At 47.5% G+C, this 23486-nt stretch overlaps 1 protein-coding gene and 1 long non-coding RNA gene across 2 annotated transcripts in view; one reads left to right on the plus strand and one right to left on the minus strand.

Moving 5' to 3' along the window:
- Positions 1–6442: 6442 nt before the first annotated feature.
- SARS2 (seryl-tRNA synthetase 2, mitochondrial) overlaps positions 6443–23486 on the minus strand; it is a 32873-nt gene continuing 15829 nt past the window's right edge. Inside the window, exons 9-16 of the mRNA XM_081200443.1 lie at positions 21522–21630; positions 18199–18244; positions 15518–15605; positions 11207–11319; positions 10173–10266; positions 9059–9151; positions 8840–8905; positions 6443–7063 (exon numbers count right to left, since the gene is read on the minus strand). Coding sequence (XP_081056569.1) covers positions 6947–7063; positions 8840–8905; positions 9059–9151; positions 10173–10266; positions 11207–11319; positions 15518–15605; positions 18199–18244; positions 21522–21630 — 726 coding nt within the window. The 3' untranslated portion in view covers positions 6443–6946. The remainder of the gene's footprint in view (positions 7064–8839; positions 8906–9058; positions 9152–10172; positions 10267–11206; positions 11320–15517; positions 15606–18198; positions 18245–21521; positions 21631–23486) is intronic.
- Positions 12062–12722, plus strand: LOC308590676. The gene is made up of 2 exons (XR_014009865.1): positions 12062–12303; positions 12403–12722. It is a non-coding gene; the product is annotated as an uncharacterized lncRNA (long non-coding RNA).

A 23486-nucleotide genomic window follows, 5' to 3' on the forward strand; every position in this document is an offset into this window, starting at 1 on the left:
TTCTTCTCAACGCACTGACGATGTGCATTAGCCTTCTCCCCCAAACCCGGTGCACTCTTCCAGGAGTTTCTGTACTACAGTTCCCATCAGCCCTTAGCCAGTTAGGGGCTGGTGGGAGTTGTAGTCCAACACCCCCCCCCCCCGTCGGAGAAGTGCTCCCCCAGTTGGGGCAGACCGATACATCTTCAAAAGGGTGGCATGGAGAAAAGGGGTTGCAGGGGTAAATAGTTTATTTTTCTCCCTTCTTTTTTTCTCTCGTTAATTCATTTTTATTAATTTTCCAATACAGTGGTACCTCTGGATGCGAACGGGATCCGTTCCAGAGCCCTGTTTGCATCCTGAAGCGAACACAACCCACATCTGCGCATGCGCGGGTCACGATTCACTACTTCTATGCATGCGTGTGACATCATTTTGCGTGTCTGCGCAGGTGCGAGTGGCGAAACCAGTAAGTAACGTGCTCCGTTACTTCCGTGTCACCGTGGCGCGTAACCTGAAAATGCTCAACCTGAAGCACATTTAACACGAGGGGCGCGGGTGGTGCTGTGGGTTAAACCACGGAGCCTAGGACTTGCCAATCAGAAGGTTGGCAGTTCGAAACCCCGCGACGGGGTGAGCTCCTGTTGCTCGGTCCCTGCTTCTGCCAACCTAGCAGTTCGAAAGCATGTCAAAGTGCAAGTAGATAAATAGGTACCGCTCCGGCGGGAAGGTAAATGGCGTTTCCTTGCGCTGCTCTGGTTCGCCAGAAGAGGCTTAGTCATGCTGGCCACATGACCCAGAAGCTGTACGCCGGCTCCCTCGGCCAATAAAGCGAGATGAGCACCACAACCCCAGAGTCGGCCATGACTGGACCTACCGTAATTGTCAGGGGTCCCTTTACCTTTACCTTTTATGACTGTAAAAAACATCTAATTAACATATCAGATCATAATCCAATTAAAATAAAAAACTAAAATAAAAAGACTAAATTATCATCCAAATTATAATTATTAATTTTGGGGGGCTTCCCACAGTCTGGAGCTTGGAGCATATCCAAATCTCAGTCCTGTCTCTCCTCGTTGTTTCCATATTTTCCACATCTCGATTTTAACGCTTTATTTTCTCCCTTTCAAGACAGGTAAAAGGAAGGAGCTCTTCAAGAGATAGTTAAACTGTGGAACTCACTCCCACAGAAGGCAATAAGGGTTCACCCACCTGGATGGCTTAAAAGAGAGGATTAAACAATGCTTCTGAATACCAGTTGCTGGAAACCACGAGGGAGCTCAGCCTACACTCGAGTAGGACCCTGGCAGAGACACATGCCCAACCGGCATGTTCTCTCCCTCCTGGTCTTTCGTTCGGGAGCTTCAAAAGCTTTCTTCAGCCCGAAGATCACAGCGACCGATGCCAACAGACACCGGCACACTTAGGGATCCGCAGAGTTTGCGCAGTTGTGTAACAGACCTCAGCAACTCAGCATTTTGGCTAATCTACTTTATTTACATATAAACACACACGGAGCACTGCAACATGGCTCCCTCTCTCTCTAGCATCAGACAGCAAAGAGAAAAAACAAAGGACAATAGTCCCACTTCACAGAACACAGGAACACAAACATCCTGTCTCCGTCACTTCCCACTCTGTGGAGTCAACACACACTGTCATGTGAAAGACAACAATCCCATGACTGCAGTCATGGAGCAGGAATTCTAACAGGGAAGAGGGGCTCTCGTGGTCCTATCCTGCTTACGGGTTTCCCACAGGCATGGTTGGCCCCTGGGAGGACAGGATGCTGAACTAGATGGAACCTTGGCCTCATCCGGCAGATCACTTCTTATAGTCTTATGTTCTTGGGACAAACTTGACTCTTGCAATTTGTTTTATTTAAAAAAAGGGAAAGGATGACCTGGCTGGAAGTCAGATCCTATGCGTATTTACTTTGAAAGGCATTGCACTAAGTTCAACGGGGCCTAACCTGCAAGTAAGTGGACAGAGAATGCAGTCTATGGCTGCAACTCAACAACCACTTATCTGGAAAAAGGGTTCACTTAATTATTATTATTATTATTATTATTATTATTATTATTATTATTATTAATTTATTATTATTATTATTATTATTATTATTATTATTATTAATTTATTATTATTATTATTATTATTATTAATTTATTATTATTATTATTATTATTATTATTATTATTATTATTATTATTAATTTATTATTATTATTATTATTATTATTATTATTATTATTATTTATACCCCACCCATCTGGCTGGGCTTCCCCAGCCACTCTGGGTGGCTCCCAACAGAATATTAAAATACAGTAATGCATCAAATATTAAAAGCTTCCCTAAACAGGGCTGCCTTCAGGTGTCTCAGGTAGATGTTCTTCTCTTTGACATCTGGTGAGAGGGCATTCCACAGGCCAGGTGCCACCACCGAGAAGGCCCTCTGCCTGGTTCCCTGTAATTTGGCTTCTCACAGTGATGGAACTGCCAGAAGGCCCTCGGCACTGGACCTCACTGTCTGGGCAGAACGATGGGGGGTGGAGATGCTCCTTCAGGTATACTGGGCCTTTGAGGCCGTTTAGGGCTTTAAAGGTCAGCACCAACACTTTGAATTGTGCTCGGAAACGTACTGGGAGCCAATGCAGATCTCTCAGGACCGGTGTTATGTGGTCCCAGCGGCCAGTCCCAGTCACCAGTCTAGCTGCCGCATTCTGGATTAGTTGTAGTTTCCGGGTCACCTTCAAAGGTAGCCTCACGTAGAGCACATTGCAGTAGTCCAAGTGGGAGATAACCAGAGCATGCACCACTCTGGTGAGACAGTCTGTGGGCAGGTAGGGTCTCAGCCTGCATACCAGATGGAGCTGGCGGACCTCCGGAACGAATTAAGTACTTAACCTGAGGTACCACTGTACAGTACAACTATCATTGGAAACAGCCCTATATAGAAAATTTAACAGAAAGTATATAAAGGGCAGAGCTTGAACGACCATATATATATGGCATGATTTTATTTCTTATACAAATATTGAGGCACATGTCATTCCATGTCACTGGTATATGCAAATGTCTGGCTCATTGAAGAACCTTTCCCCTCAAGAACGATGGAACTCACAGGTGGAGAATGCTTGTATTTGAATCAATTTTTATTACAGTGGTACCTCAGGTTAAATACTTAATTCGTTCCGGAGGTCCGTACTTAACCTGAAACTGTTCTTAACCTGAAGCACCACTTTAGCTAATGGGGCCTCCTGCTGCCGCCGCACCGCCGGAGCACGATTTCTGTTCTCATCCTGAAGCAAAGTTCTTAACCTGAAGTACTATTTCTGGGTTAGCGGAGTCTGTAACCTGAAGTGTATGTAACCTGAAGCGTATGTAACCTGAGGTACTACTGTTATTTGTAACATACTTCACAAATATGAGTTAATACGTCGTACGTATCTTCGTACTTTTGTCCTTCCAGGCCGTGACACTTTACGGTTTTGATTTTTTATTCTTTGTTTTCTTCCTCTTTGCTACGTCTGTTAACAAACCAATAAAACAAAAGGAGAGAAAAATTTAACCACGCGTGACGTCCGAAGCCCGCAACTCTTTGCAGCAGCTGGTCCACCTTTCAATGTGTCGCCTCGCTTCTTGTTCTGTAGGATCTGGCATGGGAAGAGAGTTTGCGCAGCAAGACGGGTTAAGCTTAACTCCAGCTGCTGCCTCTGACGCCCTTCCTTTTCCCCTGCGGGCTCAGCTTTTGTTCGGAGACAATTTCTCAATGCCACACCCGAGGGAGCCATTGTGGTTTGCGACCACTTTGCAGAGACGGCAGCTGTGAGGCAGGTGCGTCCGAGTCCTATAAAGAGCGTTTGGGAAGGAGGGTGGAGCTGGGTCAAATCACAAAAGGATGTTCTCTCTCTTTCAAACACACTTGACTCCCTTTTGGGTCCCCATTCCGTATCAACCCGCTCTCACCGCCACCCTAGTGACAGTATTTATTTATTTAAACTCTCCAAGTCGGGCAATGGTTTCAGGCATCGAACCCAGAGTCTCACCTGGGAGACTGTGCTAGGCTAAGACGCAAAGCCACACTTTGTAGCTAAAGCACCACAATACCATTTTAGAGCCATCCAAATTGGGGGCCGTCACAAAGAACTGTGGCAAGAGAAACTAATGGACTATGCAGAACTGGCAAAACTGACACCTAAATTACGTGACAAGGATAACTGTGACTTTAAAGATGAATGGGAAGCCTTTACAAAGTATTGAAAGAAACAACAAAGTGAATAGGACTCCTTGGCAGGTGTTGAATAAACATCCACAAACTTTTTATAGACAATATCTGGATCAATTAAGGATCTATACGATTTGGTAACTTGCAGAGAATAACGTATGTTGATAAACCAGAGAAAGGAGCTGAGGGAAGTCTGGGGAGGGAGGGGAGGGGGGTTATAGTTGGGGGGAGGGAGAAAATAAGGGGGGGATTAAGGATGATATGTTTTTTGATAAAATGTTATGTTGAAATTCCTAATAATTTTTTTTTTAAAAAAAACACCAAATTAATTGGGGGCCGTCACCATCTCCCATGGGAACGAGTTCCATAGCGCGCTGTGCGAAATACATAATAATAATAATAATAATAATAATAATAATAATAATAATAATAATAATAATGCTTTATTTATACCTCGCCCACCTGGTTACAAGAAATGGGATTCTAACTAAACATCAAGAAAAAAAGCTTTTTGACAGTAAGAGTTGTTCAACAATGGACTGGTCTCCCTTCAGAGGTGATGAACTCTCCTTCCTCGGAGGTTTTTAAGCAGAGGTTGGGTGACCATCTGTCAGGGATGCTTTAGCTGAGAATCCTGGCTCGCAGCAGGTTCGACTGGATGATCCTTGAAGGTCCCTCCCCACACTACGGTTCTGCGATTCTCTCTGCCCTGAATCGTCACAGGGTTTCCACACATTCTACGAGTTCCAAGCGGGAGAAAAACTTATTTCTATCCATTTTTCTCCATGCCATGCATCTTTTTATAAGCACCTATCATATCACCTCTTGCTTTTTGTCTAAAGGTAAAGGTAAAGGGACCCCTGACCATTAGGTGCAGTCACGGACGACTCTGGGGTTGTGGAGCTCATCTCGCTTTATTGGCCGAGGGAGCCAGTGTACAGCTTCTGGATCATGTGGCCAGCATGACTAAGCCACTTCTGGCGAACCAGAGCAGCGCACGGAAACGCCGTTTACCTTCCCACTGGAGCTGTACCTATTTATCTACTTGGACTAGCATGCTTTCAAATTGTTAGGTTGGCAGGAGCAGGGACTGAGCAACGGGAGCTCACCCTGTCGCGGGGATTCAAACCGCTGACCTTCTGATCGGCAAGCCCTAGGCTCTGTGGTTTAACCCACAGCACCACCCGCGTCCCGCTAAACTAAGGAGTCCCAAATGCTGCTACCTTTCCTCATAAAGGAAGTTTCCTTATGGTTCCATGCTTCTCTCTCTAGCTGAGATAGCTCAGCTGGTAGAGCAGGAGGCTCTAAATCTCGGGGTTGTGAGTTCGAGCCCCACATTGGGTCAAAAGATTCCTGCATTGTGGGGGGTTGGGCTAGATGACCCTTGGGACCCCTTCCAGTTCTAGGATTCGATAATATTCCATAAGTATGCAAAATCTTGGCTGGGAATTTCAAGAGGGGAAGGCTGTGAGGGAGCCACCTTTGAACTACAGTGGTACCTCGGGTTAAGAACTTAATTCGTTCCGGAGGTCCGTTCTTAACCTGAAACTGTTCTTAACCTGAAGCACTACTTTAGCTAATGGAGCCTCCTGCTGCTGCCGTGCCGCCGGAGCACAATTTCTGTTCTCATCCTGAAGCAACGTTCTTAACGAGAGGTACTATTTCTTGGTTAGCGGAGTCTGTAACCTGAAGCGTATGTAACCTGAAGCGTACGTAACCCGAGGTACCACTGTGTCTGGAGCAACTTTGGGGGAAATAGAAGCAGGGCGGTTTATGGCTTGGGAGCTGCTGGGAAAACTGCTGGGCTGTCCACATCCCAACCTCCCACAATACCCCAGGGGTAAAGGTAAAGGGACCCAACTGTTAGGTCCAGTCACGACCGACTGGGGTTGCAGCGCTCATCTCGCTTTACTGGCCAAGGGAGCCAGTGTACAGCTTCCGGGTCATGTGGCCAGCATGACTAAGCCGCTTCTGGCGAAACTAGAGCAGCGCACAGAAACGCTGTTTACCTTCCCGCCGGAGTGGTACCTATTTATCTACTTGCACTTTGACGTGCTTTCGAACTGCTAGGTTGGCAGGAGCAGGGACCGAGCAACAGGAGCTCACCCCATCGCGGGGATTTGAACCACCGACCTTCTGATCGGCAAGCCCTAGGCTCAGTGGTTTAGACCACAACGCCACCCGCATCCCAGGGGACGCAGCATGCCAAAACCATCACTGCTAGAAGCCAACAGACGTTTTCATTAGCGATTTTTATTGGGCGAATGTCTTCTCTGTTCCGTCGACGGTTCTGATCAATGTACCCCGCCTCCCCACCAACAAAATACAATAGAGGTTAAGACAATAGAGGAAGCCGCTAACTGGAGTCTGGCTGATGGGAAAATGGCAGGAACTCCAGGGAAGGGCATTAGGGATTCCTGTCCCAAGTCGCATGTTGGGACTTCACAGCCAGCCTTTTCTGGAAGCGCTCTGGGTCCATGAAGATCACCTTGGGAAGGACAGCTCATATTCCCCTCTACCCTGAAGAGGTGAGCTCTCTCTCTCCACAGTGCCCAATTGGGGGTAAAGGTCACCTCGTTGGCATTTCAGGCCCCCCCCCATCCAAAGTCACCCACCCCACCCTCAAGGCAGTGTCACTATTCAAGCGCTCATCCTTCCTTCCTCTCCTGGGTCTCTGGACTTCTTGACCATCTCAGATTTTCCAAGGCACCCCAGGATTTGGGGTGGGGGTGTGTGTTCAGTGTCTTTTGGGCTGGTTTGGGCCGATGTATTTCAACGGAGTGTAGCTGGGCTTGCCGATGATTTCTGTGCCCATCAGCGGCTGGAGGACGTCTGGTACCCGAACGCTGCCGTCCTACAAGAAGAGGGACAAAGGTAGAGGAGAGGGTTTGAGGATCCTGTGTCGGCCAACTTCTGCCCTCTGCGCAACATTCTGCGAACCGCCCTGGTTATTCTGTGAACTGCCCTGAGACCTCTGGATACAGGGCGGTCTATAAATTCAATAAATAAGAAGAATACAGTGGACACTCGGGTTGCAAATGTGATCTGTGTGGGACGCATGTTCGCAACCCGCAGTGGGTTGCAATTTGGTGTTTCTGCGCATGAGCAAAGCGTGATTTAGCGCTTCTGCGCATGCGCGACTGCTGAAACCCGGAAGTCACCCGTTCCAGTACTTCTGGGTTTCAGCAGTCCGTAAACAGAAAAAAATGCAACCTGAAGCGTCTGTAATCTGAGGTATGACTGTAACAGCACAGCATCAAACGGATGAAATTTAAAGACTATTTAGCTAAATATGTTAAGATAACTTAATTGGAAAAGCTTGCAAATATTAGATAGGCTTAGGATTTAAATATTTAAGGATAGGAATTAAGATGATTAAAGCTAAATTAGAAAGAAAGTAAGATGTTAAGTGATCAAGTTAATTTTTTTGAGAAAACTGACTTTGGAAAACTGTTAAAATGATATACAATGAAATTCAATCAGGAGGATTTGAGGAAGTCACTCAACAATGTGATTAAGATTGGTTTAATTACAACTAGGCTGTATGTTTGTTTGTTTTAATTTTTTTTTTGGAAAATTAATTTTAAAAAAATGGGGGGGGGGGAACCACAGCGTCATACCCACACCAAACTTGTTTCTAACAGGGTACGCCCCAAAATCCCCATCAGCCCTGGAGTGGATGGAAGCTATAGACCTCTTGGAACAATCCACAGAAGCAAACTCCTAGGGGCTGAGGTTCCCCTGGCCCCTGCAATAAAATATTTGAGTGGCTGGGGAAACCCAGCCAGATGAGTGGGTCATTAATAATAATAATAATAATAATAATAATAATAATAATAATAATAATAATAATAATAAATTATTTATATCCCGCCCTCCCCAGCCGAAGCTGGGCTCAGGGCGGCTAACAACAATCAAATAATCAAACAGTCAAATAGTCACACAATCTAAAAATATTTCATTATAAAAATTAATTAAATCAAATTGATGGCAACCAATTAAGCAAAATTCTGTGCAGGTTGCCAGAGGAGGGAGTCAGGCTGCGCCCTGACCAAAGGCCTGGCGGAACAACTCTGTCTTGCAGGCCCTGCGGAAAGATGTCAGGTCCCGCAGGGCCCTAGTCTCTTGTGACAGAGCATTCCACCAGATTGGAGCCGCAGCCGAGAAGGCCCTGGCTCTAGTTGAGGCCAGCCTAACCTCTCTGCGGCCTGGGACCTGGAGGATGTTATTATTTGCAGACCGTAGGTTTCTCTGTGGGGCATACCAGGAGAGGCGGTCCCATAGGTACGAGGGTCCTAGGCCGTATAGGGCTTTAAAGGTTAAAACCAGCACCTTGAACCTGATCCTGTACTCCACCGGGAGCCAGTGCAGCTGGTATAGCACTGTGTGAATGTGATCTCGCAGTGAAGACCCTGTAAGGAGTCTCGGCGCGGCATTCTGCACCCGCTGGAGTTTCTGGGTCAGTCTCAAGGGCAGCCCCACGTAGAGCGAGTTACAATAATCCAGTCTGGAGGTGACCATCGCGTGGATCACAGTGGCGAGGTCAGGGCGAGAGCGGTAAGGGGCCAACTGCTTAGCTTGGCGGGGATGACAGATGATGATGATAATGATGATTATGCCAGCAACGAACCTTGCGCTGGTTGGATTCCAGGAGGGCAATGAGCATCCGGGGAACAGCACAGGCTGTGCCGTTGACCTGCAAAGAACAGACGGCTGTGCTGAGACGCTGGAGGCCCCCAGTGTGGCATCGGGTTCAGGAGGGGGGAAAAGCACAGGTTATCGACACCTGGCCTCTCCTTCTCCCCACCCATCCCTGTATCTCAGGCCACAGGGCCAGGGCCCAGCTTACCGTGTGCGCATAAGACAGGCGGCCTTCCTGGTTGTAGTACATGATGTTCAGCCGGCGGCTCTGATAGTCTGTGCAGTTGGAGGCACTGGAGATCTAGCAGGGGAAACGAAGGGCAGACACATAACTGGCCAAGGCAGAAGTTGTGTTGGGGGCCCTTGCAGGCAGATCTCAGAAATGATTGTAAACACGAGAGTCAGATTTTGTCATCATCAAACGATAAACAATGAATTGAAAAGGAGGTTCAAAATAACTTTTATAAAAAACAACAACCCAGAAGTCTTTCTTTTGGCAATTATAGGACCAGAACTACCTAAATTGTATAGAAATTCATTTATGTATGCTACTACAGCAGCAAGGGCTTGCCGATCAGAAGGTAGACGGTTCGAATCCCCGTGACGGGGTGAGCTCCCATTGCTCGGTCCCTGCTCCTGCCAACCCAGCAGTTCGAAAGCACGTCAAGTGCAAGTAGCTAAATAGGTACCGCTCCAGCGGGAAGGTAAACGGCGTTTCCGTGCGCTGCTCTGGTTCGCCAGAAGCGGCTTAGTCATGCTGGCCACATGACCAAAGCTGTACGCCGGCTCCCTCGGCCAGTAAAGCAAGATAAGTGCCGCAACCCCAGAGTCGGCCATGACTGGACCTAATGGTCAGGGGTCCCTTTACCTTTACCCCTTGGGTATTGTGGGAGGCCGGGCTGTAGACAGCCCAGCAGTTTTCCCAGCAGCTCCCACGCCATAAGCCGCCCTGCTTCTATTTCCCCCAAAGTTGCTCCAGATACAGTGGTACCTCGGGTTGCGTATGCTTCAGGTTACAGACTCCGCTAACCCAGAAATAGTACCTCGGGTTAAGGCCCCACCACCCTCAGAATTAAAGGGGGAGAGTTTCGCAGGAGAGGGAGGGAGGGGAAGTCTCTAGACTGTGAAGACAATACTAAGCTAGATGGATCCACAGTCCGATTTTCTACATTCCTGTGTTCTTCTTATCCTTCTGCGTTGCTTCTCTGCAGAACAAGATTGAGAAGGATCTATCGGACTCTCCCCAGCGCTTCTTCCACCTTGGGGTTGGGTTGGCCCTTGGACCAGAGATTCAGGAGCGAGCAGACTCTTCCCGCACTCACCTCTCCATACTTGTCCCGGCCGGGCATCCAGGCCTCAATGTCGAATTTCCTGTATGCAGGTAGGCCCAGTTCCTGTGTGGGCATATCCAGGACCCTATCGGTAAAGAGAAATTGGGATCAGATGCGTAACGGCAGCCATGAAAGTTGGGAACAACCTGATTGGCCTTCTCTATCCAGGTCTTGCTGCCTGAGAATTGCTAAGTAAATAAGTGAGATTACCTTTTTTGGCCTTATTTCGTAGAACTCATACACCGCTGGACTGAAAACAAGAAAGCAAGCAAACCCTCAAAGCCATTTACAAAAGATAAAACAGCAAACTCAAGAAAAAGTTGTAATAGTTTACAGCACACAAAAGTTAAAATACAGAAACAGATCACCGTATTTTTCGCTCTGTAAGACGCACCAGACCACAAGACGCACCTAGTTTTTGGAGGAGGAAAACAAGAAAAAAATATTCTGAATCTCAGAAGCCAGAACAGCAAGAGGGAGCTGCGCAGTGAAAGCAGCGATCCCTCTTGCTGTTCTGGCTTCTGGGATAGCTGCGCAGCCTGCATTCACTCCATAAGACGCACACACATTTCCCCTTACTTTTTAGGAGGGAAAAAGTGAGTCTTATAAAGCAAAAAATACGGTAAAATGACCTCAACTTTCTAAGTATCTTGTAGGTAAACTGTACTGAACTGTTAAAGGCTTTATGCGCTAATAGTAACACCTTGAATTGGGCCTGGCAAATGAGCAGCTACCACAGGTCTCTGAGCACGGGCGTGATAGGCTGGCGAGTTCTCGCTCCTGTCAGCAATTGTGCTGCAGCATTCTGATGTTCCCTGGACGTTGCTTTGCTTTGTTAGTACTGTATTTTAAACATGCCTAAGTATACCCTCTAAGGTGGGTACGGGATGCAACCAGACATGTCTCTGCTGGCTGGGCTAGCAGCCCTCCTTCCCCCTCAGTGATCACACACCCACGTCCCCAGCAGCCAACGGTGAGCGGGGGGTCCCTCAGCTGCCCCCCCCAGCTCTTGCGCGACTCCCTACTTGTAGTGCAGTCCCAGGTCAGAGAAGATCTCTTTCTGCACGGCCAGGAATTCGTCCAGCAGGGCCTCGCTTTCGAACCCAGTCTCGTTGGCAGTGACCCCAAACATTTCCACCTGGATTGTGGGGAGAGAGTGTATGATTATAGAGATGCCCCTTTTATGAAGAGGCACGTAGTGAGACCATTGATCCCCTGCTGGTGAGGCTCGCTGACCTCCCGGAAAAGCAAAAAATCGACCTTTTCCTGTTAGGCAAAGATCAGAAGACGACCCGGATGGTCGCCAGATTCTGTGTACAGATCTGTAGGCGCAGACCAACCCCCAACCCAAACTAGTTCGTTAAGAAAATCCCCAAACTCTGTTCTATGAGTGACTCTGGGTCAGCTCCCTGCGGTAGTTTATTGCTGTACATTGTTTTTAAATTTATTGTTGTACATTGTTTTAATTGTTTGTTTTCCTTCTGTGACTGTACCCCCAATTGTGTTTTATAAGCTGGTCTCCAACAGTAATAAATTATCTACAGTGGTGCCTCGCAAGACGAAAAGAATCCGTTCTGTGATTCTCTTCGTCTAGCGGTTTTTTCGTCTTGCAAAGCAAGCCCATTGATGGATTAGCGGATTAGCGCTATTAGCGGCTTTTAGCGGCTTATCTGCTGATCGGATCAGCTGATAAGCGGCTTAGCGGCTTAGAAAAAGGGGGGGGGAAACCAGCAGGAACTCGCAAGACATTGTCGTCTTGCGAAGCAAGCCCATAGGAAATTCGTTTTGCGAAGCACCTCCAAAACGGAAAACTCTTTCGTCTAGCGAGTTTTCCGTCTTGCGAGGCATTCGTCTTGCGGGGCACCACTGTATCTATCATCTATCTATCTATCTATCTATCTATCTATCTATCTAATAGAGATCTGTTAGCCAAAAGGAGAGGAAAGAGTAACTGCAGGAGAAGAGGGAAGGGAGAAGAAAAGGAAGACACAGTTCTCCCCCTCCCCAATTAATCCCCATGACAATCCTGAGAGGTAGGTTAGGCTGAGAGTGACTGATTGGCCCAAGGTCTCACCCACAGAGCTCCAGGGTAAGTGGGGATTTGAACTCGGGTCTCTCCCAGGTCCTAGTTCTGCACTCTGACCACTACACAACACCACCTCTCCACTTTCTGTGCTGAAGCAGCGGAGGGAGCCCAACATAACCCAAACCCTGCAGGAAGCATTCCAAGGCCCCATGTAAACTTTGCATGCCTCTTGCAATGCACCTCTTATGAACGCCAGCTCTGAAGCCCACACATCCCAGCAGGAAAGCTAACATCACCTGGGCCCTCTGGCTTTCTGCTTTTTCAATGAGAACGGGCTATCTTTGCAGCGCCGAGGACTAGAAACTTGCATCGTTTGAAGCGAAAAGCAAAAGAGCCTCGGGATGAGTCCGATGAACAGATCCCATGCATTTGCTGTGCTTGCGTCGAACTGAACAACACGCTTGATGTGCCATTAGCATCTGTTGAGGTATCAAATTTCTCATTGAGCTCCATCCTGCTCCACCCCACCCCAAAAAATCTCAGGATGCACCAATAATAATAAAAATAAAAATAAAATTATTATTATTATTTATACCCCGCCCATCTGCCTGGGTTTCCCCAGCCACTCCGGGCAGCTCCCAACCGAATATTAAAAACGCAATACAGTGGTGCCTCGCAAGACGAAAAGAATCCGTTCTGTGATTCTCTTTGTCTAGCGGTTTTTTCGTCTTGCGAAGCAAGCCCATTGAAGGATTAGCGGATTAGCGCTATTAGCGGCTTTTAGCGGCTTATCTGCTGATCGGATCAGCTGATAAGCGGCTTAGAAAGGGGGGGGGGAGGAAAAAACCCCGCAGGAATTCGCAAGACATTTTCGTCTTGCGAAGCAAGCCCATAGGAGATTCGTTTTGCGAAGCACCTCCAAAACGGAAAACTCTTTCGTCTAGCGAGTTTTTCGTCTTGCGAGGCATTCGTCTTGCGGGGCACCACTGTACAGTAATACATCAAACATTAAAAGCTTCCCTGAACAGGGCTGCCTTCAGATATCTTTTAAAAGTCAGATAGGTTGTCTTACAACAGTAACCCAGCTATTGCCCATGATGGGTGGTTCTGATTGGGACTGGGAAGGCAGAAGACAGGGAGCCCAACGTTAGGTGGAGCCAGAGAGACAATGGCAGGTGAAACCCTGGTCTAAGAGGATGCTCTGAAGGCACCTGGGACCCCCAGCTTGCTGACGCCCGGGTCTGTCAGGAAATCTTGCCTCAATCAGGAGAAACTGGCCACTTTCCAGGCACCCGGCTTGATCTCCTGTTGACCTCCCTGTCTGCATTCCTGAGCAGGATCCAGGCTAGGTCACGATCGGCGATCCTCCTCAAACGTGAGAAGAACACACCACTCTTCCCTGCCCCCCCAGGCAGGGGAAAGAGATAGACAGAAACGTATTTACATGCCTTTATTTCTGTCTTTGCAGCGTTACAGAGAAACACGTCTGCTCTCTTCAAACTCCAACAGCAGAGACATAAACTCCACCTCCTGTACTTCCTGTACAGCTCAAATTACACTCTGAGCTAATTCCGGTGCTTTGCACTGTGAACAGACTGTCCCTCTGTTCCCACGGAACAGTCCCAACATTCCCATTATGTTTTGCTTTCATGCTAGCAGCTGCTCGCGGCCGCATTGCTTCTATATATTGCTATCTATAAATAATAATAATAATAATAATAATAATAATAATAATAATAATAATAATAATAATAATAATTATTATTATTTATACCCCGCCTATGTGGCTAAGTCTCCCCAGCCACTCTGGGCGGCTTCCAATCGAGTGTTAAAAACAATACACAATTAAATATTAAAAACTTCCCTAAACAAGGCTTCCTTCAGATGTCTTTTAAAAATAGGATAGCTGCTTATTTCCTTGACATCTGAAGGGAGGGCGTTCCACAGGGCGGGCGCCACCACCGAGAAGGCCCTCTGCCTGGTTCCCTGTAACCTCACTTCTCGCAGGGAGGGAACTGCCAAAAGGCCCTCGGAGCTGGACCTCAGGCCAAACGATGGGGGTGGAGATGCTCCTTCAGGTATACAGGACCGAGGCCTGTGCTGATAATAATAATAATAATAATAATAATAATAATAATAATAATAATAATAATAATAATAATAATAATAAATTTTATTTATATCCCGCCCTCCCCAGCCGAAGCCAGGCTCAGGGCGGCTAACAACACTAAAATAGTGCAACATTATAAAAACATTATAAAAATTAATTAAAATCAAAATTGATGGCAACCATAAACTAAAGTTTTGTAAAGATTGCCAAAGGAGGGAGTCAGGCTGCGCCCTGACCAAAGGCCTGGTGGAACAGCTCCGTCTTGCAGGCCCTGCGGAAAGATGTCAAGTCCCGCAGGGCACTTGTCTCTTGTGACAGAGCGTTCCAGCAGATCAGAGCCGCAGCTGAAAAAGCCCTGGCTCTAGTTGAGGCCAGCCTAACCTCTCTGTGGCCTGGGACCTTCAAGATGTATTTATTTGAAGACCGTAAGTTCCTCTGTGGGGCATACCAGGAGAGGCGGTCCCGTAGGTACGAGGGTCCTAGGCCGTATAGGGCTCTGAAGGTTAAAACCAGCACCTTAAACCTGATCCTGTACTCCACCAGGAGCCAGTGCAGCTGGTATAGCACCGGGCGAATGTGATCCCGCGGCAAGGACCCCGTAAGGAGTCTCGCTGCGGCATTCTGCACCCGCTGGAGTTTCTGGGTCAGTCTCAAGGGCAGCCCCACGTAGAGCGAGTTACAATAATCCAGTCTGGAGGTGACCATCGCGTGGATCACAGTGGCTAGGTCAGGGCAGGAGAGGTAAGGAGCCAACTGCTTAGCTTGGCGGAGATGAAAAAATGCCACCTTTGTTATAGCTGCAATCTGCGCCTCCATGGAGAGGGAGGTATCGAAGATCACACCCAAACTCTTAACAGACGGTGCTGGCACTAATTGCACCCCCGCAAGAGATGGGAGTTGCCCCCTCAAACCCATATCGTCCCGTCCCAGCCAGAGGACCTCTGTCTTTGAAGGATTTAACTTCAACCGGCTCCCACGTAACCATCCAGCCACAGCTTCCAAGCATCTGATCAGTGTGTCTGGGGCCAAGTCAGGATGGCCATCCATCAACAGATAGAGTTGGGTGTTATCAGCATACTGATGGCAACCCAGCCCAAAACTCCGGACAAGCTGGGCGAGGGGGCGCATAAAGATGTTAAAAAGCATCGGGGAGAGTATCGCACCCTGGGACACTCCACACACCTTCTCCCCACACCTCACCTTGGTGAACTGGTGCACTCGATACAGTCCCCACGACTCATGGCGAGTTTCTGTTTCCGCCCTGTAGCACGTGCTGACACACACTGTCCTGGCCGAGGCGGAAGAAGAGACAGAAGGGCTGGTGAGGTCAGTGGTCAAGAGGAATTGGGCAGAGGAGGGCAGAGGGGTCTGTGGGTGGGTGCACATCGCAATTCCACGGGAGGGCAGAAAACCTTACAAGGATGGAACGAATAGTTGGCTCCCTAATGGGGGGGGGGCGCGAACCCCTCAACTTTCTTTTAAATGATTCAGATTGTTGTAGTGATCAGGTGGGATTGCTATGAGGAATTATAACAAATATAGACCAACTAAGTTAGTTCTTGGTATGAGCTTTCGTGTGCATGCACACTTCTTCAGATACACTGAAACAGAAGTTGCCAGATCCTTCTAGTGAGAAGGTGGGGAGAAGGATATAGAAGGATCTGGCAACTTCTGTTTCAGTGTATCTGAAGAAGTGTGCATGCACACGAAAGCTCATACCAAGAACTAACTTAGTTGGTCTTTAAGGTGCTACTGGAAGGAATTTTTTTATTTTTTATTTTGACTATGGCAGACCAACACGGCTACCTATCTGTAACAAATATAGAGTAAGCCATCTGTGTCAGCAATGAAAGCATTGCGTTGACTAGGTTCAAACTATTTTGATTCTTGATCAATCCACACCTCTGCATCCCTGTTCCATTTCTCTTTCTTGACAAGTCACGTACACAGCCCAGTTGCTTCGCCAGGCAGGCATCCTGGGTCATCAAAGACAGTGGGCAGTTTCTTTGATGTAGCTTTCTGATATGTTAATCTTAGGATGTTAATCTTAGGGCCAGGAAACCGATCTCACCTGAAGGTGATAATGATCGCTGTCTTCCTGGCCATTCTTCTTATGTATATTGCTTGGGGTTGCCAAATGCACTCCTTTGTAGTTCTGTTTTGCTTACCCCAGAAATATGCATGCTTAATTAGCTTGGGTAGTTTAACTTTGTCCCCACGTGGGGTTTGTTGAAATGCTCAGAAGAAATCTGATTGGTTCTTACGAACTCTGTAAAAAGTTCTTTTGTGAATAAAACGACCTGGGCTGGAGGGTGGAGACCGATTATTATAAGCACCCTTCCCAAGCCTCTGTGTGTATTCTTATTAATCAGAGTTCAATCCTTCCTTTACTTTGGGAACACCTCAGATTGTAGCTTTCTTTTCTTTTTTTTGAAAAATAATTTTTATTGAATGATTTTGTTATAAAAAACAATACAACCATACTACCGCTAAATATAATTAAGAAATAAAAATTACATACATCGATATTTAGTCTGTTATTTGTTATTTACCGTCTTATTTCCTCCCAAACATTGCATACAACAACACACATATGTGCAGACACCCACACACAAAATGATGATAATGAAAGTAAATATTTCCCCCCCCCCTTTTATCTTCCAAAATCTTTTCTTCAACTTTGACTTCCTGTCAAGTCCCTTTGCATATATTTTATCTTACATTTGAATGTACACAAAACAATAAACCTTTCTATATAATTTTTCTAATACATTCTGAAAACATAACAAATCCTTAATTGTTCTCCACCTCCTTTTAGTTCCTTTATCACTCGAATGCTAGCACGTAGTCAAAACTATTACTGTATTTTTGAATTACAGGTAGGTAGCCGTGTTGGTCTGCCATAGTCAAAATAAAAAAATTCCTTCCTGTAGCACCTTAAAGACCAACTAAGTTAGTTCTTGGTATGAGCTTTTGTGTGCATGCACACTTCTTCAGATACACATTTTTGAACATATCTTCTATAACCATCCCATTTCTCCGCAAATTTTTGCTTTGAGTTTCCTCTGAGTTTCCTAGTCAATTGGGCCGTCTCCACCAATTCCTGTAATTTGATTTGCCAATCTGTTATTTTTAGAGCCTCGTGATCTTTCCATAGCTTTCAAGGCTGTGAAGATGTGCAGCCTTAAGACTTCTAAAGCACGCAGCCAGGGAGCAGCCCATTCCCCCTGCAGAAAACCCTATGATGTAAAGGAGAACATCAGAATGAGGCCAATGGCCCATTTAGTCTAGAGTCCTGTTCTCACAGGGGCCGACCAGTTGTTTTCTAATGCCGTAAACAAAAGCTGCGGCCGTCTCTGGAATTGAGGGGGTGGGGTGTTATCCAGGCTCAGAGCAGACGCACGGAACCCAAGAATTACCACCGTTAGACTCTAGAATGCCACAGCCCGTATTTCATCATGTGTAACGGGACGCGGGTGGTGCTGTGGGATAAACCACAGAACCTAGGATTTGCCGATCAGAAGGTTGGCGGTTCGAATCCCTGCGACGGGGTATGCTCCCGTTGCTTGGTCCCTGCTCCTGCCAACCTAACAGTTCGAAAGCACACCAGCGCAAGTAGATAAATAGGTACCGCTCCGGCGGGAAGGTAAACGGCGTTTCTGTGCGCTGCTCTGGTTCGCCAGAAGTGGCTTAGTCATGCTGGCCACATGACCTGGAAGCTGTACGCCGGCTCCCTCGGCCAATAAAGCGAGATGAGCGCCGCAACCCAAGAGTCGGCCACGACTGGACCTAACGGTCAGGGGTCCCTTTACCTTTAACGTTCTGAACATGTGCGCAGCGGCACCTGATTGCATCCACAAGGTGGGAAGAAAGTTTCTCACCTGACAGGGGTGTCTTTCAGATTCACCGCATGATCCATGAAGTACCCTAGTAGGAAGAGAAGGCGGTGGGAATGGATTTGAGGGAAGAAATTGGGGCACAATTCCTTAATTCCTTTGCCCCGGTTGCTCTCGCCAACCCCGTCTTGCTAACGTACATTTTTCAACCAGGGATGAAGAAGGAACTATCAATAACTTTTCAAAAGAGTTTTGTTTCTACATTTTATGTGCAGCCTGCCTCTCTCTTTCTTTTGGAGATAAGAGCAGAGTTTTGTTAATACAAGTGTCTCCCCACTAGGGCTGGGCGATATCTGGTTTTCAACATCACGATATATCACCAGCTGAACATTGTGATAGACTGAGATATCATGATGTCTGAAAGAAGGATGGAGCTTTGCAACGGCACTGGCTGCCTTCACGGTTTTTCCCACATTGTGATTTTTGCATAGCACACACACACCATGATTCACAACATGATTTCGCCAGCTCAAAAACTATAAAGCCAATATCACAATATGGACTTAACGTATTTTTCGCTCTATAGGACGCACTTTTTCCCCTTCAAAAATGAAGGGGAAATGTGTGTGTGTCCTATGGAGCGAAGACGCCATAGCCCCGCGACCCTCTCCCGGCTGGAGAGGTGACGCGCGGCTATGGCAGGAACCTCTCCGCTGCGCCTTTCCGCTGCTCCCTGACCTGCTCTTTGGGGCTGGTGGTGGGCTTCCCCCCCCCCCGCCAGCCCCAAAGAGCAGGTCGAAAGGAACCTGAAGCCTGGAGAGCGAGAGGGGTCAGTGCACACCGACCCCTCTCGCTCTCCAGGCTTCCAAGGTAGCCGCCTGAACGCACCTTAAACGGCACCTTGTTTTAGAGCGGGAAAACAAGAGGGGGAAGTTCTCGCCCTCTCTGTGCAGCGCCTCCTGCCGCTTCACTGAAGGGGCGCTGGGCAGAGAGGGGGAGAATTTTTTTTTCTTGTTCTCCCCCCTCTAAAACAAAGTGCGTCCTATTGTCCGGTGCGTCCTATAGAGCGAAAAATACGGTATAACCAGTCTTGCATCCCCACTTTTACACATGACCGCGTATACACACAGCGCCAGCAAATAATTAAATAAATTGATTTAATCAATTTTAAAGGCCTGGAAAGAGCAGGAAATCTGCAAAAATGGCACAAAAAGAGTTGGAAAACAGCCTTTGCACCAACCTTTGAGGCCTGTGGAGAGTTGGGAGCTTGAGAAAGGAGGTTTGGAGGGAGCAATTGGGATGGAATTTGGCGGATGTTTTTGTTTTTTAAAGGGTTTTTCAAGAATTTCCATGGGCTAGAGGGTGTTCCCCGCGGTACGTGATTCACGGTTATGCACAGTACCCGGGAACATAACCCTCGTGTCACAGTGGAGTTAGCTATGGCGTTTCATAGAAGGTGGCCGTTTTACCGATGATTTGTATTTGTTTTGCTGACGATTTGTTAATTATTCTATATAGCTCAGGCTGTAATTGGGACGTTCTAGTACATTATTGCTACCGTATTTTTCGCTCTATAAGACGCACTTTTCCCCTCCTAAAAAGTAAGGGGAAATGTGTGTGCGTCTTATGGAGCGAGTGCAGGTGGGAGGCTCTGCTCAGCGCTCCCTTTAAAGAGCCGCATGGAGCATGTGTGCGGCTCTTGGGGGCTTCTCCCCGAGGAGGGAGAAGGGCCGCTCTTCTCCCTCCTCGGGGAAAAGCCCCCAAGAGATGCACACACACTCCGCACTCTCTCTTTAAAGGGAGCGTGGCTCTTGGGGGAGCCTTGCCTGGCTCCCCTTGCCCGGGAGAGGCTGCACGCGGCTATCCCAGAAGCCAGGGCAGCCAGCGGGATCGCTGCGCTGCAATCCCGCTGGCTGTCCTGGCTTCTGGGATTCAGAATATATTTTTTCTTGTTTTCCACTTCCAAAAACTAGGTGCGTCTTATGGTCTGGTGCATCTTATAGAGCGAAAAATACAGTAATTCTTTTTGCTTGTGATTCATATGAGTGAAAAGTGTCATGAACAATAAAGGAACAAGCACAGCCAGAAACGATGGGAATTCGAAAACATCTTGGGACATAAAGATGGGGCAGGCCGATGAGGCTTCTCTGGAGCCTAACAAGGTTCTCTCCCAGGACTCCATATACCATTCAGTATTCCATTATTGCATCCATCTAAACTTATTTACACTGCTGAATTTATCTTAATGCTGCCAGCGTTTTCAGCTGTACACAATTATTTCCCATATCTTCAGTAAACGTTTTCCAATCTTCTTTAAACTTCCGTTCTTCTTGGGCTCTTATTCTATATGTTAAGTCTGCAAGCTGTGCATATCCTGTCAACTTAAGTTGCCACTCTTCTTTAGTTGGGACCTCGCTCGTTTTCCATTTTTGGACTAATGAAACACGGGCCACAGTAGTAACATACCTAAATAACCTTTTTTGACACCTGGGAATTTCAGTCTGAATTATCCCCAACAGGAAGGACTCTGGGGTTTTGTGGGGAAGTACTTTTAAAGAGTGAGGAGGAATTAAAGAATCTTTTAATGAGGGTGAAAGAAGAGAGCGCAAAATATGGTCTGAAGCTCAACATCAAAAAAACTAAGATCATGGCCACTGGTCCCATCACCTCCTGGCAAATAGAAGGGAAAGAAATGGAGGCAGTGATAGATTTCACTTTCTTGGGCTTCATGATCACTGCAGATGGTGACAGCAGCCACGAAATTAAAAGACGCCTGCTTCTTGGGAGAAAAGCAATGACAAACCTAGACAGCATCTTAAAAAGCAGAGACATCACCTTGCCAACAAAGGTCCGTATAGTTAAAGCTATGGTTTTCCCAGTAGTGATGTATGGAAGTGAGAGCTGGACCATAAAGAAGACTGATCGCCAAAGGATTTATCCTTTTGAATTATGGTGCTGGAGGAGACTCTTGAGAGTCCCATGGACTGCAAGAAGATCAAACTGATCCATTCTGAAGGAAATCAGCCCTGAGTGCTCACTGGAAGGACAGATCCTGAAGCTGAGGCTCCAAGACTTTGGCCACCTCATGAGAAGACTCCCTGGAAAAGATGTTGGGAAAGATGGAGGGCACAAGGAGAAGGGGACGACAGAGGATGAGATGGTGGGACAGTGTTCTCGAAGCTACCAGCATGAGTTTGACCAAACTGCGGGAGGCAGTGGAAGACAGGAGTGCCTGGCGTGCTCTGGTCCAGGGGGTCACAAAGAGTCGGACACGACTAAATGACTAAACAACAACTTTAATTATGGATCATTTCCCAGTACTCTTTTACCCTTTTACAAGTCCACAGAGTTCCACCCTTTTGCCATACCTGCAATGCCAACCTCGGACGTGCCTGCCAGGCTCAGGTCTTCAAAGCGAGAAGGGTCTATGTTGTACAGGAGGGAAGAGCTGGCTTCTGGGGGCATGCCACAACCTTCCTGGGAAGCAAGAGGAGAGAGGTGTGACACAGGTGGGTGGGTGAGTCTACAGGGCTCCCATCAGGTCCAGCCAGCATGCCAAGTGGTCAGAGATGATAGCAGCTGTAATCCAGCAACAACGGGAAGGTGCCAGGTTGAAAGCTGAGGCCTGCTTGCAGCGGGCATCACCTAAAAACACAGCTCAGTAAAAGGTATTTCTTAAGGGAGATGCTCAGAGCTTGGTCAGAAAACTAGCTCTAAAATGCTCTGTTCTCAAGAGTGGATACCGAGGGGATATTTTGATGTTTCTAATTAGTTGCAGGTCCCTTCTGGACTCTTATTCAGAAGAGGAAGTCTCCTCCGTCTCCAGACAAGCAAGAAGAAACTGTACTTCAATGGTGAATTCTGGACACAGTGGAGACGCCAAAGATTTGGATCACCATCAAAGATGCAGGAGGAAAAGATTAATAATAGGACCGACTAAGGGGAGGATGGAAGTCTAGGAGATTCCTTGGAATCTTGTTTTTTATGATCTGTGTTTGATATACAGCGGTACCTTGGTTCCCGAACGGCTTAGTTGTCTAACAAATCGGCTCCCAAGCGCCGCAAACCCAGAAGCGAGTGTTCCGGTTTGTGAACATTTTTCGAAAGCCAAATATCTTCCGCGGCTTCCGATTGAGAGCAGGAAGCTCCCACAGCTAATCGGAAGCCACACCTTGGTTTTTGAAGGGTTTCAGGAGTTCAACGGACTCCTGGAACGGATTAGGTTTGAGAACTAAGGTACCACACCATTGTATGACTGTAAAAATTTAATCTGAAAAACCAAATAAACGAGAGAGTCAGAGAGAGAGAGCAGGAACTACATCCGTTGCTCCCCCCACTTTTGCCTCTGGCACCGCCCACAACTATTGTGTGGCCCTCGGAAGACTGCTCAGAAGGGTATGTGGCCTCCAGGCTAAAAAGGGCCATGTGCCAACCCCAGTCTTCAGAGGGCAACCAGACTCCTGGCTTTGTGAGCAACACTGTGTTGAAAACAGCCTCGGTCCAGTATACCTGAAGGAGCGTCTCCATCCCCATTGTTCTGCCTGGACACTGAGGTCCAGCGCCGAGGGCCTTCTGGTGGTTCCGTCGCTGCGAGAAGCCAAGTTACGGGGAACCAGGCAGAGGGCCTTCTTGGTAGTGGCACCCGTCCTGTGGAACGCCCTCCCATCAGATGTCAAAGAGGAAAACAACTTCCAGACTTTTGGAAGACATCTGAAGGCAGCCCTGTTCAGGGAAGCTTTTAATGTTTAATAAAGGTGAAGGTAAAGGGACCCCTGACCATTAGGTCCAGTCGTGACCGATTCTGGGGTTACGGCGCTCATCTCGCTTTCATGGCCAAGGGAGCCGGCATACAGCTTCCGGGTCATGTGGGCAACATGACTAAGCCGCTTCTGGCGAACCAGAACAGTGCACGGAAATGCCGTTTACCTTCCCACCAGAGTGGTGCCTATTTATCTACTTGCACTTTGATGTGCTTTCGAACTGCTAGGTTGGCAGGAGCAGGGACCGAGCAACGGGAGCTCACCCCGTCGCGAGGATTCGAACCGCCGACCTTCTGATCGGCAAGCCCTAGGCTCAGTGGTTTAACCCACAGCGCCACCCGCGTCCCTTAATGTTTAATAGGTTACTGTATTTTAGTGTTCTGTTGGAAGCCGCCCAGAGTGGCTGCGGAAACCCAGCCAGATGGGCGGGGTATAAATAATAAATTGTTATTATTATTATTATTATTACTACTACTACTACTACTACTATTATTATTATTTGCCACAAGAACCACACACACGGTGGGGGTGCCAGAGAGGACGCTCTGGAAGCTCAGAGGCAGAGCTTCTGCT

The sequence above is a fragment of the Podarcis bocagei genome (assembly GCF_964188305.1).
Source record: "Podarcis bocagei genome assembly, chromosome: 7".
Taxonomy (NCBI): domain Eukaryota; kingdom Metazoa; phylum Chordata; class Lepidosauria; order Squamata; family Lacertidae; genus Podarcis; species Podarcis bocagei.